We start from the raw sequence: 19,222 nt of genomic DNA on the forward strand, positions 1-19,222 counted from the left end.
CCTGTCCTGCCTGTCACTCTGTGCTGGACACTATCCTGTAACCCTCAGGTACACCCCCTGTACTATGTATGTGTACCCTTCCCCGCTCTGCCTGTCACTCTGTGCTGGACACTATCCTGTAACCCTCAGGTACACCCCCTGTACTATGTATGTGTGCCCCTTCCCCGTCCTGCCTGTCACTCTGTGCTGGACACTGTCCTGTAACCCTCAGGTACACCCCCTGTACTATGTATGTGCGCCCCTTCCCCGTCCTGCCTGTCACTCTGTGCTGGACACTATCCTGTAACCCCCAGGTACACCCCCTGTACTATGTATGTGTGCCCCTTCCCCGTCCTGCCTGTCACTCTGTGCTGGACACTATCCTGTAACCCCCAGGTACACCCCCTGTACTATGTATGTGTGCCCCTTCCCTGCCCCGCCTGTCACTCTGTGCTGGACACTATCCTGTAACCCTCAGGTACACCCCCTGTACTATGTATGTGTGCCCCTTCCCCGCCCCGCCTGTCACTCTGTGCTGGACACTATCCTGTAACCCTCAGGTACACCCCCTGTACTATGTATGTGTGCCCCTTTCCCGCCTGCCTGTCACTCTGTGCTGGACACTATCCTGTAACCCTCAGGTACACCCCCTGTACTATGTATGTGTGCCCCTTCCCCATCCTGCCTGTTACTCTGTGCTGGACACTATCCTGTAACCCTCAGGTACACCCCCTGTACTATGTATGTGTGCCCCTTCCCTGCCCTGCCTGTCACTCTGTGCTGGACACTATCCTGTAACCCTCAGGTACACCCCCTAACCTATATATGTGTGTCCCTTCCCCGCCCATCTGTCACTCTGTGCTGGACACTATCCTATAACCCTCAGGTACACCCCCTGTACTATGTACGTGTGCCCCTTCCCCGCCCTGCCTGTCACTCTGTGCTGGACACTATCCTGTAACCCTCAGGTACACCCCCTGTACTATGTATGTGTGCCCCTTCCCCGTCCTGCCTGTAACTCTGTGCTGGACACTATCCTGTAACCCTCAGGTACACCCCTGTACTATGTATGTGTGCCCCTTCCCCGCCTGTCACTCTGTGCTGGAAACTATCCTGTAACCCCCAGGTACACCCCCTGTACTATGTATGTGTGCCCCTTCCCTGCCCCGCCTGTCACTCTGTGCTGGACACTATCCTGTAACCCTCAGGTACACCCCCTGTACTATGTATGTGTGCCCCTTCCCCGTCCTGCCTGTCACTCTGTGCTGGACACTATCCTGTAACCCTCAGGTACACCCCCTGTACTATGTATGTGTGCCCCTTCCCCGTCCTACCTGTCACTCTTGGCTGGACACTATCCTGTAACCCTCAGGTACACCCCCTGTACTATGTATGTGTGCCCCTTCCCCGTCCTGCCTGTCACTCTGTGCTGGACACTATCCTGTAACCCTCAGGTACACCCCCTGTACTATGTATGTGTGCCCCTTCCCCGTCCTGCCTGTCACTCTGTGCTGGACACTATCCTGTAACCCTCAGGTACACCCCCTGTACTATGTATGTGTACCCTTCCCCGCTCTGCCTGTCACTCTGTGCTGGACACTATCCTGTAACCCTCAGGTACACCCCCTGTACTATGTATGTGTGCCCCTTCCCCGTCCTGCCTGTCACTCTGTGCTGGACACTATCCTGTAACCCTCAGGTACACCCCCTGTACTATGTATGTGTGCCCCTTCCCCGTCCTGCCTGTCACTCTGTGCTGGACACTATCCTGTAACCCCCAGGTACACCCCCTGTACTATGTATGTGTGCCCCTTCCCTGCCCCGCCTGTCACTCTGTGCTGGACACTATCCTGTAACCCTCAGGTACACCCCCTGTACTATGTATGTGTGCCCCTTCCCCGCACCGCCTGTCACTCTGTGCTGGACACTGTCCTGTAACCCTCAGGTACACCCCCTGTACTATGTATGTGTGCCCCTTCCCCGCCTGTCACTCTGTGCTGGACACTATCCTGTAACCCTCAGGTACACCCCCTAACCTATATATGTGTGTCGCTTCCCCGCCTGTCACTCTGTGCTGGACACTATCCTGTAACCCTCAGGTACACCCCTGTACTATGTATGTGTGCCCCTTCCCCGCCCCGCCTGTCACTCTGTGCTGGACACTATCCTATAACCCTCAGTTACACCCCTGTACTATGTATGTGTGCCCCTTCCCCGCCTGTCACTCTGTGCTGGACACTATCCTGTAACCCTCAGGTACATCCCCTGTACTATGTATGTGTGCCCCTTCCCCGCCTGTCACTCTGTGCTGGACACTATCCTATAACCCTCAGGTACACCCCCTGTACTATGTATGTGTGCCCCTTCCCCGTCCTGCCTGTCACTCTGTGCTGGACACTATCCTGTAACCCTCAGGTACATCCCCTGTACTATGTATGTGTGCCCCTTCCCCGCCTGTCACTCTGTGCTGGACACTATCCTATAACCCTCAGGTACACCCCCTGTACTATGTATGTGTGCCCCTTCCCCGTCCTGCCTGTCACTCTGTGCTGGACACTATCCTGTAACCCTCAGGTACACCCCCTGTACTATGTATGTGTGCCCCTTCCCCGTCCTGCCTGTCACTCTGTGCTGGACACTATCCTGTAACCCTCAGGTACACCCCCTGTACTATGTATGTGTGCCCCTTCCCCGCCTGTCACTCTGTGCTGGACACTATCCTATAACCCTCAGGTACACCCCCTGTACTATGTATGTGTGCCCCTTCCCCGTCCTGCCTGTCACTCTGTGCTGGACACTATCCTGTAACCCTCAGGTACACCCCCTGTACTATGTATGTGTGCCCCTTCCCCGCCTGTCACTCTGTGCTGGACACTATCCTATAACCCACAGGTACACCCCCTGTACAATGTATGTGTGCCCCTTCCCCGTCCTGCCTGTCACTCTGTGCTGGACACTATCCTGTAACCCTCAGGTACACCCCCTGTACTATGTATGTGTGCCCCTTCCCCGTCCTGCCTGTCACTCTGTGCTGGACACTATCCTGTAACCCTCAGGTACACCCCCTGTACTATGTATGTGTGCCCCTTCCCCGCCTGTCACTCTGTGCTGGACACTATCCTATAACCCTCAGGTACACCCCCTGTACTATGTATGTGTGCCCCTTCCCCGTCCTGCCTGTCACTCTGTGCTGGACACTATCCTGTAACCCTCAGGTACACCCCCTGTACTATGTATGTGTGCCCCTTCCCCGTCCTGCCCGTTACTCTGTGCTGGACACTATCCTGTAACCCTCAGGTACACCCCCTAACCTATATATGTGTGTCCCTTCCCCGCCTGTCACTCTGTGCTGGACAATATCCTATAACCCTCAGGTACACCGCCTGTACTATGTATGTGTGCCCCTTCCCCGTCCTGCCTGTCACTCTGTGCTGGACACTATCCTGTAACCCCCAGGTACACCCCCTGTACTATGTATGTGTGCCCCTTCCCCGTCCTGCCTGTCACTCTGTGCTGGACACTATCCTGTAACCCTCAGGTACACCCCCTGTACTATGTATGTGTGCCCCTTCCCTGTCCTGCCTGTCACTCTGTGCTGGACACTATCCTGTAACCCTCAGGTTCACCCCCTGTACTATCTATGTGTGCCCCTTCCCCGTCCTGCCTGTCACTCTGTGCTGGACACTATCCTGTAACCCTCTGGTACACCCCCTGTACTATGTATGTGTACCCTTCCCCGCTCTGCCTGTCACTCTGGGCTGGACACTATCCTGTAACCCTCAGGTACACCCCCTGTACTATGTATGTGTGCCCCTTCCCCGTCCTGCCTGTCACTCTGTGCTGGACACTATCCTGTAACCCTCAGGTACACCCCCTGTACTATGTATGTGTGCCCCTTCCCCGTCCTGCCTGTCACTCTGTGCTGGACACTATCCTGTAACCCCCAGGTACACCCCCTGTACTATGTATGTGTGCCCCTTCCCCGCCCTGCCTGTCACTCTGTGCTGGACACTATCCTGTAACCCCCAGGTACACCCCTTGTACTATGTATGTGTGCCCCTTCCCTGCCCCGCCTGTCACTCTGTGCTGGACACTATCCTGTAACCCTCAGGTACACCCCCTGTACTATGTATGTGTGCCCCTTCCCCGCCCGCCTGTCACTCTGTGCTGGACACTATCCTGTAACCCTCAGGTACACAGCCTGTACTATGTATGTGTGCCCCTTTCCCGCCTGCCTGTCACTCTGTGCTGGACACTATCCTGTAACCCTCAGGTACACCCCCTGTACTATGTATGTGTGCCCCTTCCCCGTCCTGCCTGTTACTCTGTGCTGGACACTATCCTGTAACCCTCAGGTACACCCCCTAACCTATATATGTGTGTCCCTTCCCCGCCTGTCACTCTGTGCTGGACACTATCCTATAACCCTCAGGTGCATACCCTGTACTATGTATGTGTGCCCCTTCCCCGCCTGTCACTCTGTGCTGGACACTATCCTATAACCCTCAGGTACACCCCCTGTACTATGTATGTGTGCCCCTTCCCCGCCCGCCTGTCACTCTATGCTGGACACTATCCTATAACCGTCAGGTACACCCCCTGTACTATGTATGTGTGCCCCTTCTTCGCCTGTCACTCTGTGCTGGACACTATCCTATAACCGTCAGGTACACCCCCTGTACTATGTATGTGTGCCCATCCTCGTACGCCTGTCACTCTGTGCTGGACACTATCCTATAACCGTCAGGTACACCCCCTGTACTATGTATGTGTGCCCATCCTCGTACGCCTGTCACTCTGTGCTGGACACTATCCTGTAACTCTCAGGTACATCCCCTGTACTATGTATGTGTGCCCCTTCCCCGCCCTGCCTGTCACTCTGTGCTGGACACTATCCTGTAACCCTCAGGTACACCCCCTGTACTATGTATGTGTGCCCCTTCCCCGCCCTGCCTGTCACTCTGTGCTGGACACTATCCTGTATCCCTCAGGTACAGCCCCTGTACTATGTATGTGTGCCCCTTCCCCGCCTGTCCCTCTGTGCTGGACACTATCCTGTTACCCTCAGGTACACCCCCTGTACTATGTATGTGTGCCCCTTCCCCGCCTGTCACTCTGTGCTGGACACTATCCTGTAACCCTCAGGTACACCCCCTGTACTATGTATGTGTGCCCCTTCCCCGCCCTGCCTGTCACTCTGTGCTGGACACTATCCTGTAACCCTCAGGTACACCCCCTGTACTATGTATGTGTGCCCCTTCCCCGTCCTGCCTGTCACTCTGTGCTGGACACTATCCTGTAACCCTCAGGTGCACCCCCTGTACTATGTATGTGTACCCTTCCCCGCCCTGCCTGTCACTCTGTGCTGGACACTATCCTGTAACCCTCAGGTACACCCCCTGTACTATGTATGTGTGCCCCTTCCCCGTCCTGCCTGTTACTCTGTGCTGGACACTATCCTGTAACCCTCAGGTACACCCCCTGTACTATGTATGTGTGCCCCTTCCCTGCCCTGCCTGTCACTCTGTGCTGGACACTATCCTGTAACCCTCAGGTACACCCCCTAACCTATATATGTGTGTCCCTTCCCCGCCTGTCACTCTGTGCTGGACACTATCCTATAACCCTCAGGTGCATACCCTGTACTATGTATGTGTGCCCCTTCCCCGCCTGTCACTCTGTGATGGACACTATCCTATAACCCTCAGGTACACCCCCTGTACTATGTATGTGTGCCCCTTCCCCGCCCGCCTGTCACTCTATGCTGGACACTATCCTATAACCGTCAGGTACACCCCCTGTACTATGTATGTGTGCCCCTTCTTCGCCTGTCACTCTGTGCTGGACACTATCCTATAACCGTCAGGTACACCCCCTGTACTATGTATGTGTGCCCATCCTCGTACGCCTGTCACTCTGTGCTGGACACTATCCTATAACCGTCAGGTACACCCCCTGTACTATGTATGTGTGCCCATCCTCGTACGCCTGTCACTCTGTGCTGGACACTATCCTGTAACTCTCAGGTACATCCCCTGTACTATGTATGTGTGCCCCTTCCCCGCCCTGCCTGTCACTCTGTGCTGGACACTATCCTGTAACCCTCAGGTACACCCCCTGTACTATGTATGTGTGCCCCTTCCCCGCCCTGCCTGTCACTCTGTGCTGGACACTATCCTGTATCCCTCAGGTACAGCCCCTGTACTATGTATGTGTGCCCCTTCCCCGCCTGTCCCTCTGTGCTGGACACTATCCTGTAACCCTCAGGTACACTCCCTGTACTATGTATGTGTGCCCCTTCCCCGCCTGTCACTCTGTGCTGGACACTATCCTGTAACCCTCAGGTACACCCCCTGTACTATGTATGTGTGCCCCTTCCCCGCCCTGCCTGTCACTCTGTGCTGGACACTACCCTGTAACCCTCAGGTACACCCCCTGTACTATGTATGTGTGCCCCTTCCCCGTCCTGCCTGTCACTCTGTGCTGGACACTATCCTGTAACCCTCAGGTACACTCCCTGTACTATGTATGTGTACCCTTCCCCGCCCTGCCTGTCACTCTGTGCTGGACACTATCCTGTAACCCTCAGGTACACCCCCTGTACTATGTATGTGTGCCCCTTCCCCGCCCTGCCTGTCACTCTGTGCTGGACACTATCCGGTAACCCTCAGGTACACCCCCTGTACTATGTATATGTGCCCCTTCCCCGCCCTGCCTGTCACTCTGTGCTGGACACTATCCTGTAACCCTCAGGTACACCCCCTGTACTATGTATGTGTGCCCCTTCCCCGCCCGCCTGTCACTCTATGCTGGACACTATCCTATAACCCTCAGGTACACCCCCTGTACTATGTATGTGTGCCCCTTCCCCGCCCGCCTGTCACTCTATGCTGGACACTATCCTATAACCCTCAGGTACACCCCCTGTACTATGTATGTGTGCCCCTTCCTCGTACGCCTGTCACTCTGTGCTGGACACTATCCTATAACCCTCAGGTACACCCCCTGTACTATGTATGTGTGCCCCTTCCCCGCCCGCCTGTCACTCTGTGCTGGACACTATCCTGTAACCCTCAGGTACACCCCCTGTACTATGTATGTGTGCCCCTTCCCCGCCCGCCTGTCACTCTGTGCTGGACACTATCCTGTAACCCTCAGGTACACCCCTGTACTATGTATGTGTGCCCCTTCCCCGTCCGCCTGTTACTCTGTGCTGGACACTTTGTGACATGCCGTTTTCTCGCTCTTACCGCTCTTTGTTAAATCTAAGGGAATGAAGTACAGCCGGCCGCTTCTGTCTCAGGTTCCACAAGTGGAGCGTCTCGTTAGCACACGCAGTGACCAAGGCACCCTGCAAACAAACACAGATAGGCAGGAATTGTATCATACAAGTAACACTGTATTTATATTTATTCTAAACAGATGCTGAATATTTGATTAATGAATTTTCAGCAAATCACGTTGCCCTGTGTCATTCTGCAGAATAGCTAAGAACATCCCAGGGGGGGAGCGACCTGACTGCCAGATAATGATGGGACAGCTGTGTGTGCGTCTGTCACCAGTCACCGCCATAGCACGGACGTCAGATGGTGCATCTCTGTGCGTCTGGATATACACCTTCCGGTCACAGCCCACTCACCTCCCAGTCTCCAATATATTTCTGGGACCGCGCATCTCAATTTCCACAGCGTGTCTTTGTACACAAACGTGGGCCGCATGCGCTGTGTGACTTTTTACAGACTTAGGCGCAGATGATCATTTGCGCGAATCTGGGCCTTGCCTGTGACTCATTGGACAGAGACATTACAGTGACATTCCCAGCACAGACGCCCTCTCCTCGCAGTGGTCCTAGAATTCCCCAGCAGCTCCGCAGCGCCCAGATGTTATCCCAATTGTGTTTCTGTAGGAAAGTGCATCACCAGCCGCACTCCAAGCATCAGATGCAGAATACTTTTATAGGGGTGGATGATGGGAAACAAAGGGAACTTTTATATTACATGTTTGTGCAATAAGCAGATACAAATGTGTCCTTATACACTATTGCCGCTCTTAAGCAAAACAGTCCTTCTCAGTACACCAAGTCTAACGCAAATTAGTGTTATTTCCCTAGAATATGTGTTTAGTCGCGTCACGGTGCAACAAACCTTCAGAAGACTTGCCTGATTAATCTGCCGTGCAGCGATTGTACATCTGTGTGCGCACTTGAGCCTGAATCTGTACAGGAAGTGCTAGAATGCAGCGGCTGCGGCTGTTCCTCACAACAGTTTCCGTTGTGCTTCATCTGCAACTTTGTACATGTTTCAAACTAATTCCTGTGCGGTTAAAGTCGCAGCCTGGTGTCTCGGGTACACTGTCAGTGGTGTTTCGCTGCATGCGTGGTGCAAATAAGATGCACAATTTACAGAAAAAGTGTCTGCGTTACACCGCTCAGCGTGCATCACGTGCACCAGGAATCTTGTGCCGCACGGCATATTGAGGTGCTGTGTATGAGGACACATCGGCATTGCGGTATTGTTGTGTTACCTGTCACATCCATGCAGAACACACGAAGCAGCAGGGCCGGAGTTACAGCCTCACTTACCTCGTTGATTAAGAACTGGAGATGCAGTACTGCCGCGGTGCTATCGTGCTGGCAGTGGCAGTCCACACCAGGCCGGCCCAGTCTGTTGTGATCAATAGTTAAGGATTTTACTGGTGAACAATTATGAAACAATGAACCTTGCAGGTGTGACACATATATAACCCTGTCCCCGGTGAGGCAGACAGCACATTCACCATTAACGCAATGTACGGCAGAGGATAGAGAAATAACAGGAGATGTTATAACACAATAACACATAGGTGACACTGCAGAACATTACGTCCCCCTCCCCCGTATGGTTACGCAGGATAACCCAATGTCACTGAAACATAGGACTACTGTATGGACAGGGGGGTCATTCAGACCTGACCGCACGCTAGTTTTTTTTTTTGTTGCTGCGCTGCGATCGGGTCAGAACTGCGCATGCGTATGCAGCGTAATGCGCAGGTGCGTCTCACAGGTACAATGCGTATCGTTGCTGAGCTATGGATTTAATGAAGAATCCATTCGCACAGCCAATCGCAGGGAGATTGACAGGAAGAAGGTATTTGTGGGCGGCAACTGACCGTTTTCAGGGAGTGGTTGGAAAAACGCAGGCGTGTCCAGGCGTTTGCAGGGCGGGTGTCTGACGTCAATTCCGGGCCCGGACAGGCTGAAGTGATCGCAGCTGCTGAGTAAGTCCTGGCCAACTAAGAAACTGCACAAACTTTTTTTTACCGCTCGGCTGCACAGGCGTTCACACACTTGCAAAGCGAAAATACACTCCCCTATAGGCGGCGACTATCTGATCGCAGTGCTGCAAAAAAATAGCTGGCGAGCGATCAGGTCTGAATTACCCCCAGAGTCAATTGTCATTCTTATGTCTTTCCCATTTCCCCCTGGGGGACATAAAAGAGAAATACTCTATGTCAGACACCTGTACATTGTGCACTTGTTCAGCGGTGCTGAGAGGCAGGGGGAGAGGGTACAAATTACCCGGGCCTGGGCTGCTGGAGGGGCCCCGGGTTGCTAACCCCCTCCCCCCGGATACCTGTACTGCGGCAATATCTTCGGGAAGATGGTGCTGCACATAGGAAGCAAAGACTCTGTCACATCTTTTCTCTCTAGTGGCTGGCGTCGCTGGGGAGGAGGGACCCACTTTCAGATCAAGTAAGGTAGGAAGCGGTTGCCTTCCCACTACCCCCCTATGTTAAAACGGTGCCCCCCTTGTAAGCGGCCCTGCAATTATTTTATTATTCACAAATGTTTAAACATGGCTTATTAAGTGGACATAACAACGCCCACTTAATAAGCCTCGCCCCCAAGCCTTTACTGGGGCCCGGCGTGGCTCTTAATGGCCCTACATTTGTTACATAGTATCACAGCTGCTGCCTAAGGTACAACTTCAGGCCAACTGATCATGAATACAGGATACGCTCATTTCATTTTACAATATCCGGAATATATAATGACATTAGGCAGTTACACCGCCGGGACAGACCCCCGCTGCCCAATCGTCCACCGCCAGCAGCGAAAAGTACAGGTTTCTGCATTCTGCGGGACAGCCGCTGGTCAGATCTCCTGGCGGGGTGTATACGGCAGTAACGCTGTCTAATACATTATATGGTGAAATTATGATGACGGGAGATTGTTGACACAGTTGGAATGTTATTAAAAGCATTTTAACCGTGTCAACATTATAACTTTAAAAATTATACTTTATAATCATGTTTAAAGTTATGATGCTGACATAATGCTTTCAACATACTGACTGTCAGCAAGACGGGATGCAGTTAAAACGCAGACGTTCAGGATACCGACGCTTACCGCCCTGGCATAGGTTCATTGATAAATAGCACTGGAAAAAGATTCCTTATCCACAATATGCGGCAATAAGAATGATATCTTCCATTGCCCATCTGCCACAATGAGGCTGGATCATCTCTTTATTAAACAACGAAACATTTCCTGAGTGCAAAATAAAGGCTGGAACTAATACACAGGAAGAGAACGTCTGGCACATAACATGATACAAAGTGCTACTCATACCCAGCAAAAATCTCATCTGGAAAAAAGAGCTAAATAAGAGCTAAATCTTGTATACTTTACTGTTGTTATACTATAAAGAGACCAGCACTAAATCATTCTGCAAAAGCTTTTATTACTGGGCTTTTATTCCTTTGATAAGGAATATGGTTAATTGCTTTACTGAAATGTACATGAATACAGCCAGACATATACAGGCGGGATGCGGTTACAATTGTACAGGCTTATGTGGTACGTCTACAGAAATCTCTTTCTCCATTCAGCAACAAGAGGTTAAGGGGTCTTTTTATCAAGCAGTGATAAATTCTGCAGAAAGCTACCGGATAGAGGTTGACAACAGGTTTCTCAGAATGGTGCTTTTGGCGTAACGGACAGGCAGTATGCAGCACGTACTAAACCCACACATGTGCTGGATATTGCATACACACTTTATTAATGATAATTTTTATCATCACAGTGACCCTTCGCTGGGCTGACAGCGGAGCAGAGAAAACCCCTGCCTTCCCGGTCTGGTAAATAGCGGTGCTACTAAAATCTGTATTGCAGCAATAAGCTGGTCTTTCCATGAGTGCTCATGTTTCATAAATAACATGTCATATATCCACGCCATAAGTTACTTAATAGCTTTATAAGATGACCCCTAGCACTGGCCTGCTGAGTATTAAACAGCTGTAAGCCGGTCTGTAGATAGACGGAGCTGTGTCAGACTGTCTGGGTCTGTGGCGCTGCCAAACGCTGGCAGCAGAACGTGCCGACAGAACCGGGTGAGGGGCGGCTCTGCCTTTCATAATGCAGTCTTGTATGTTTATATATAATGCAATTTCTTATACATAATTAAATTAACAGGGAGCAGAGGAGTGAGGCGGCTGACGGTTATTTTGGATCCTATATGTTCAGCCTGCTGTCTGTTTGTCTTACGCAGATGAGAATATCAGCGTTCGCCAGACCTTCCCATAGTGCTCGGCAAACATATGCTTAAAGCCTCCAATTTCCATATAAATGCAGAGTAAACAGCCTTGTTTATTGATGGCCGCTCCTCAGAGATGCTGCAAGGCATTGTGGGAGCAACGGGGATATTCTGGTCACACAGAGAAAATAAATAGATTCCATTAGAAAAATCTAAAGATCCTGCTATTTACCCTAATTTATCTATTTATCACATTTTAATACAATAAAGGTAATTTATGTACCCACAGCCACTGTCAGGGCATAACCTGATTAGCGGGGCTCTCCTGGATGAATGGCTATACGGAAAGCGCTGCAAAGAATAGATCATTTCCTGGGCAATAGGTGGTGATGGGAACATACAGGACGCACGTTCCTTTCCCAGCAAGCTGTGCTGCCTCTCTCACTCACACTCCAGGAGGGTAATGGGAGCATGGTGGAACAGCACTGTGGGGGCCAAGCTGACGACAGGATGAGAGAACATGGGGGGAGACAGGACAATATGTGGGAGACAGAAGAACATGGGGGAGACAGGACAATATGTGGGAGACAGAAGAACATGGGGGAGACAGGACAATATGTGGGAGACAGAAGAACATGGGAGAGACAGGACAATATGTGGGAGACAGGAGAACATGGGGGGAGACAGGACAATATGTGGGAGACAGAAGAACATGGGAGAGACAGGACAATATGTGGGAGACAGGACAATATGTGGGAGACAGAAGAACATGGGAGAGACAGGACAATATGTGGGAGACAGAAGAACATGGGAGAGACAGGACAATATGTGGGAGACAGAAGAACATGGGAGAGACAGGACAATATGTGGGAGACAGAAGAACATGGGGGAGACAGGACAATATGTGGGAGACAGGAGACATGGGCTGATACAGGACAATATGTGGGTGATAGGAGAACATGGGGAAAATAGGACATGTGGGAGACACAAAAAGACAGGGGAGACAGGGCGATGCAGGAAGAGACAAGATGACTTATGGGGGAGACAGGATGATGTAGGGAGGAGACAGGATGATGTAGGGGGGAGACAGGTTGATGTAGGAGGGGGAAACAGGACGACGTGGGTGGGGGAGACAGGATAACGTAGGGGGAACAAAGGACAACCTAGGGGGAGAGACAGGACATCTTAGGGGAGACAGGACAACTTGGGGGGGGGAGACATGGGGGGAGAAGGAAGACATGGGGGAGACAGGAAGACATAGGGGAAGACAGGGCAGCATAGGGAGGAGACAAGTTGATGTAGGGGGGAGACAGGATAATGTAGGGGGGACAAAGGACGACATGGGGGAGACAAGACAGCATGGGGGAAGACAGGATGACATAGGGGGGAAAGAGAAAGACATAGGGGGAGACAGAAAGACAGAGGGGAGACAAGATGCCGTAGGGGAGAGACAGGACGACACAGAGGGGATATAGGACAATGTAGAGGGGAGACAGGACAATGTAGGAGGGAGACAGGACAACATAGAGATAGATAGGATGATGCAGGGGGGGAGACAGGAAGACATAAGGGGAGACAGAAAGACATAAGGGGAGAGACAGAAAGACGTAAGGGGAAGATAGGAAGACATGGGGAGGGACAGGAAGACATTAGGGGGAGACAGGAAGACATAGGGGGAGACAGGATGACATAGGGGGAGACAGGAAGACATAGGGGGAGACAGGATGACATAGGGGGAGACAGGATGACATAGGGGGAGACAGGATGACATAGGGGAGAGACAGAAATTCGTAAGGGGCAGACAAGAAGACATGGGGGGAGACAGGAAGACACGGGTGGAGACAGGAAGATATGGTGGGGGGGAGCCAGGAAGACACGGGGGAGAGACAGAAAGACATAAGGGAGAGGAAGGAAGACATGAGGGTGGAGACAGGAAGGCATAGGGGAGACAGGAAGACATTAGGGGGAGACAGGAAGACATAGGGGAAGACAGGAAGACATGGGGGGAGACAGGAAGACACAGGGGGAGACAGGAAGACAATAGGGGGAGACAGGAAGACATAGGGGAAGACAGGATGATGTAGGGGGGAGAAAGGATGATGTATTGGGGAGAAAGGATGACGTAGGGGGAGACAATGAATTGGAGGGACAAGCGGGCACCATGGAGGGAGACAGTACACTACATGGAGAAAACAGGATGGCATAGTAGAAATAAAGGAAAACTGGTGAGGTACAACGGAGTATATAAAGTCAGAAATACATACAGTTATAGTGACAGAGATTTTTGTATATACAATTCCTGCATCCTACCAGTACATGAAAAGCATGCGTCTCTACCAAAAGCATTTCCAATACTAACAGGTTTCCGCTTTACATAATAAATAATGCACTCTCTGACTAAGCTTCCATACTAAAAAGGGATTTATTGAAAGCTGACTACACAGAAGCAGATGAGAATGTATCTTGCATCTTATTAATCTTCTCTTTTCCATCTCAACCTGGAATGAATGTGAAATCGTCCTACAGATCCTTGAATTAAAAATGTTTGCAATTGTCAAAGTGCTGCTAGATGGTAACATTTTATTTCTAGATCAATCAGCAAAATGCACCAGTCAGTAATTTACACTGTACAGCGACTGCACAGAGAGTGGTGATAAGGGGAACTGGAGGGCGGAGGGGTAACTGGCGACTTCTTCTAAATAATACACTGGGAGCAGCAATCAGACACAGCAAACTATGCCTAGAGGCAATTATTAGTCCTGTATTAACATTTATATAGCGCAGGTAGACCTGCCAGTGATAAATGTGTCAGGGTCACCCATTCCCCTCCCATTGTTGGCTGGAACATTGACTCTGTATACTTACTGTACTACAATGTCAGATATGTAGGTACACCTGGAAACTGTATCATACAGCTGGTGGTCTGCCAGGAGGCCACGTGCCATAGTGGTTTTAGGGCTACATACTCCAGATCTGGCCAAATGTGGATCAGAAGTGGTGCCAGACACGGAGACACAGCCCAGTCAGTCTGGACAGGAGGTCTGAATATTGGATTTCCCAGCCAAGACTGCCAGGCACCAATGCCCAGAGGAGCTGTGGAGGGTTGGAGTGAGAGGAGCTGTGGAGGGTTGTAGTGAGAGGAGCTGTGGAGGGTTGTAGTGAGAGGAGCTGTGGAGGGTTGGAGTGAGAGGAGCTGTGGAGGGTTGGAGTGAGAGGAGCTGTGGAGGGTTGGAGTGAGAGGAGGGTTGGAGTGAGAGGAGCTGTGGAGGGTTGGAGTGAGAGGAGCTGTGGAGGGTTGGAGTGAGAGGAGCTGTGGAGGGTTGGAGTGAGAGGAGCTGTGGAAGGTTGGAGTGAGAGGAGCTGTGGAGGGTTGGAGTTGGGGTTGACACTCCCAGCAGGAGAAGACAGAAGTCAGTGACGACCGGCAACATTGCACCAAGTGTTTTCCGGCACAGTAAGCCCATGCCCTAAATCCAACCATTAAGCGGGACCCTAACGATGGGGCCTAGAGGATGCTGTTTAATAAGGAAAGCTGGCCGTAGTGCAGGAGAAGCCACACGGCCAGGAGCATTCAAACAACCGTCATCTCTATAACACATTTAGCCAACCAGGATCTAGGAACATGTGGGGGTGTGTGATTCAGGTCCGGTTGCTGTGGCCGAAAGTACGCCATGTACTGATGTCCGGTACATAGCGCATGTGACAGACCTGTACTGAGCATGTGCAGTAGGGGCCCTGCGTCACTGGATGCACCAGAGTTTACGGACAGTCTGCAATCAATTGGGGTGGCGAGGGGGCTGCGATGGGCTCTCTTTCACAAAATGGAGGAGTGTTAGCGTCCGTCTTCCGATGGAGATTTCCTGGCCGCAGTGAGGGAGCTGCGGCAGCCGATCTGTGCAACCTCGGAGGCAGCAGAGGATCACACATACATGCAGGGGGTGCAGTTCATATACCGGCTGTCGGGATCCTGGCGTTCAGGAGACAGACGCTGGAATCCCGACAGCTACTGAGATACCGACGCCCGGAATCCCGTCAAACTCGGGGTAATCCCACACGGTTGGTGGGTTCACTGTACCAAGCGAGTGGGAACAGAACCTGTGGAGAGCGGACTTGCTGACGGAATTCCGTCAGATGAGATGCCGCTGTTGGTATACTGACAGCCGGAATTCCGTCTGCTGGTTAAACATACCGGACCCACATGACGGAGGCACTATACCAGATGCCTCTGTCCGTATCTGTGCATCGCTTCTGCTTCCAAGTAAGCACCAGCCATACCGTTTCCGTCCACCGTGAAATCACCGCCATGGTCAGTGATGAAGTTCATGTAATACTCAGCCCACTGACAGATGACGACTTGTGCCCAAGCGGCAACACAGCCATGGTAGTCTGACACTGGCGCTAAGCGGAAGCTTCGGAAGGACAAATGTTACCTGTCAGCCAATGACCTAACAGCGCTATGAGCTGACTACTAAGTTCCCCCATAAGTGACCTGAGGACGAATCGGTGGCGTGTACACGGAAACGCGAGCGATCCGTCCCTGATTTCGGGTGGACGCCTTGTACCAGTTGCACCCTGATTCCGCCTCGCTGATACCGGCCAGTCACTGACTCCTCTCGTGTCTCTCACTACGGCAGCATGATAATCCAGGGGACGCCGGCCATCAGCCCGTGATATATAAATAGTCCCATCCGTTATAGGGAAGAGCAGGATAGCTCATTATCACGTCAATAACATCGGCTCCACAGCCTGCAGAGGGGGAATAATCAGCAGCTCCGCAAACACTTCCCCTGACTCCTGGAACTTGCTGAATGAAAGCCTGCATTATTGATTACACCCATTTTATACAGCAGACAAGTTAATGCAAAAGAAAATGCATATTTCATCATGCTGTTTTCCCAGTGCCAGCTCTCAGCCCGAGACACGGCAGAGTCCCCGTCACGTCAGTCATACAGTATGTATAGTGTACAGGATTACCCGTGTGCTGCGCGTTATGTAATTACACACGCAGGGACCCAGCAGACTGCTAATAAGCCCACAATGATCTGCAGGCGATGGTCACGTCATTGTTCATGAGTAATCTGCACAGTCCGGCTTCCATGCCAGCAGGCAGGGCTCCCCGATGGTGCACGGTAGGTTCGGGCAGCGACGGAAGCCGGATCTACCACCTTGTGCTAAAGTGCGCATCCACTCGGCTACTGCGGGGGGATTGTGCGTCTGTTAGTGGAAACCTGCGCAGCCCACTGATTTTACGCCGGCCGATGCAACTGTCGTAATTATTATCCCCGCTTGCACCAGCCCCGTGCTAGATGCAAGAGATCCAGCAGAATCAGGCGTCCCTTTCCCCGTACAAATGGCTGCGAATACACGCCCAGGACACTCCCACAAGTCAGGGTGGTTGCGTGCGCCTGCTTGAACACCGCCCAATTGACGTACCGAAACATCCCATTTCACGAACAGACAGATCCAGGCAACTTGCGTCCAAAAAAGAATTGGACAGATATGCGCAAAAATGCGTGAAATTGCTTCTGCGAATATACACAAAAACTCACAATGTTAACATCAATGAAGAGAGATCTGTGCGACTCACAATCAGCCCCAAAGTGTCAGTATTTTGAGGGGTACAGAGGTACTGGGATGAATATAATTCAGACCTGATTGCAGCAGCAAAATTTTCTCTAATGGGCAAAACCATGCTGTAGTGCTGGACTGCAGGTGGGGCAGATGTAACATGTGCAGAGAGAGTTAGATGTGGGTGGGTTATATTGTTTCTGTGCAGGGTAAATACTGGCTGCTTTATTTTTACACTATAATTTAGATTTCAGTTTGAACACACCACACCCAAATCTAACTCTCTCTGCACATGTTACATCTGCCCCCCCCCTGCAGCGCACATGGTTTTACCCATTAGAGAACAATTTTGCTGCTGCTATCAGGTCTGAATTAGGCCCTTTACATAGTACATAAGAGCACTCCGCTCGCCACCAAACTTTTGTCTCACTCTTGAAATGATGACTTGTAACTATGGCCCTAATTCAGCACAGATTGCAATTGCGACTGAACGTACACTGATTGCGATCGCAAATCTAGCCAAACCCACAATCTCATCGCAAATCCAGCCCACTCCCATTGCACACATATAGATACAAACGCAACACTGCGCTCACTCACTGAAAGTTCCAAGAATAAACGCAGCACAAAGCTGGGACGGAATGCTTCTTGTTCTATTCTGTCAGAATAAGGTGGGTAATTCCAAGTTGATCGCAGCAGGAAATTTTTTAGCAGTTGGGCAAAATCATGTGCAGTGCAGGGGGGGCAGATATAACATGTGCAGAGAGAGTTAGATTTGGGTGGGGTGTATTCAAACTGAACTCTAAATTGCAGTGTAAAAATAAAGCTGTCCAGTATTTACCCTGCACAGAAACAAAATAACCCTCCCAAATCTAACTCTCTCTGCAAATGTTATATCTGCCCCCCCTGCAGTGCACATGGGGGGTCATTCCGAGTTGTTCTTCGTTATTTTTTTCTCGCAACGGAGCGATTAGTCGCTAATGCGCATGCGCAATGTCCGCAGTGCGACTGCGCCAAGTAAATTTGCTATGCAGTTAGGTATTTTACTCACGGCATTACGAGGTTTTTTCTTCGTTCTGGTGATCGTAGTGTGATTGACAGGAAGTGGGTGTTTCTGGGCGGAAACTGGCCGTTTTATGGGAGTGTTGGAGAAAACGCTACCGTTTCTGGGAAAAACGCGGGAGTGGCTGGAGAAACGGGGAAGTGCCTGGCCGAATGCTGGGTGTGTTTGTGACGTCAAACCAGGAACGACAAGCAATGAACTGATCGCACTGGAAGAGTAAGTCTCGAGCTACTCAGAAACTGCACAGAGAAGTCTTTTTGCAATATTGCGAATCTTTCGTTCGCAATTTTGATAAGCTAAGATTCACTCCCAGTAGGCGGCGGCTTAGCGTGTGCAAAGCTGCTAAAAGCAGCTAGCGAGCGAACAACTCGGAATGAGGGCCATGGTTTTGCCCAGTTGCTAAAAAACTTGCTGCTGTGATCAACTCAGAATTACCCCCAATGTTAGGCCGGTATTACGGGTCATTGGCCCTCATTCCGAGTTGTTTGCTCGCAAGCTGCTTTTAGCAGCATTGCACACGCTAAGCCGCCGCCTACTGGGAGTGAATCTTAGCTTAGCAAAATTGCGAACAAAAGATTCTCAAAATTGCGAATAGACACTTCTTAGCAGTTTCTGAGTAGCTCGACACTTACTCTGCCACTGCGATCAGTTCAGTGCTTGTCGTTCCTGGTTTGACGTCACAAACACACCCAGCGTTCGCCCAGACACTCCCCCGTTTCTCCAGCCACTCCCAAGTTTTTCCCAGAAACTGTAGCGTTTTTTCACACACACCCATAAAACGGCCAGTTTCCGCCCAGAAACACCCACTTCCTGTCAAACACATTACGATCACCAGAACGATGAAAAAACCTCGTAATACCGTGAGTAAAATACCTAACTGCATAGCAAATTTACTTGGCGCAGTCGCAGTGCGAACATTGCGCATGCGCAATTAGCGGAAAATCGCTGCAACGCGAAGAAAATTACCGAGCGAACAACACGGAATGACCCCCATGGTGTAAACACAATACATACATGTAACATGTTAAAGTAACACGTGTTGCTTACATCAGTAATACGTTATGCACAACACAGCGAGAATGGGCAGACACATGACACA

The 19,222-nt window shown here is 51.2% G+C and overlaps 1 protein-coding gene across 9 annotated transcripts in view; it reads right to left on the reverse strand.

Annotated features, from left to right (window-relative positions):
• STXBP5L (syntaxin binding protein 5L) overlaps positions 1–19,222 on the reverse strand; it is a 619,515-nt gene that overhangs the window by 451,745 nt on the left and 148,548 nt on the right. For all 9 annotated transcript variants that reach the window (XM_063956843.1, XM_063956842.1, XM_063956846.1 and 6 more), the window contains 2 exons: positions 8,561–8,642; positions 7,230–7,330 (listed from right to left, as the gene is read on the reverse strand). In XM_063956843.1, coding sequence (XP_063812913.1) covers positions 7,230–7,330; positions 8,561–8,642 — 183 coding nt within the window. The remainder of the gene's footprint in view (positions 1–7,229; positions 7,331–8,560; positions 8,643–19,222) is intronic.

Source organism: Pseudophryne corroboree, chromosome 2, assembly GCF_028390025.1.
Source record: "Pseudophryne corroboree isolate aPseCor3 chromosome 2, aPseCor3.hap2, whole genome shotgun sequence".
Lineage (NCBI taxonomy): Eukaryota > Metazoa > Chordata > Amphibia > Anura > Myobatrachidae > Pseudophryne > Pseudophryne corroboree.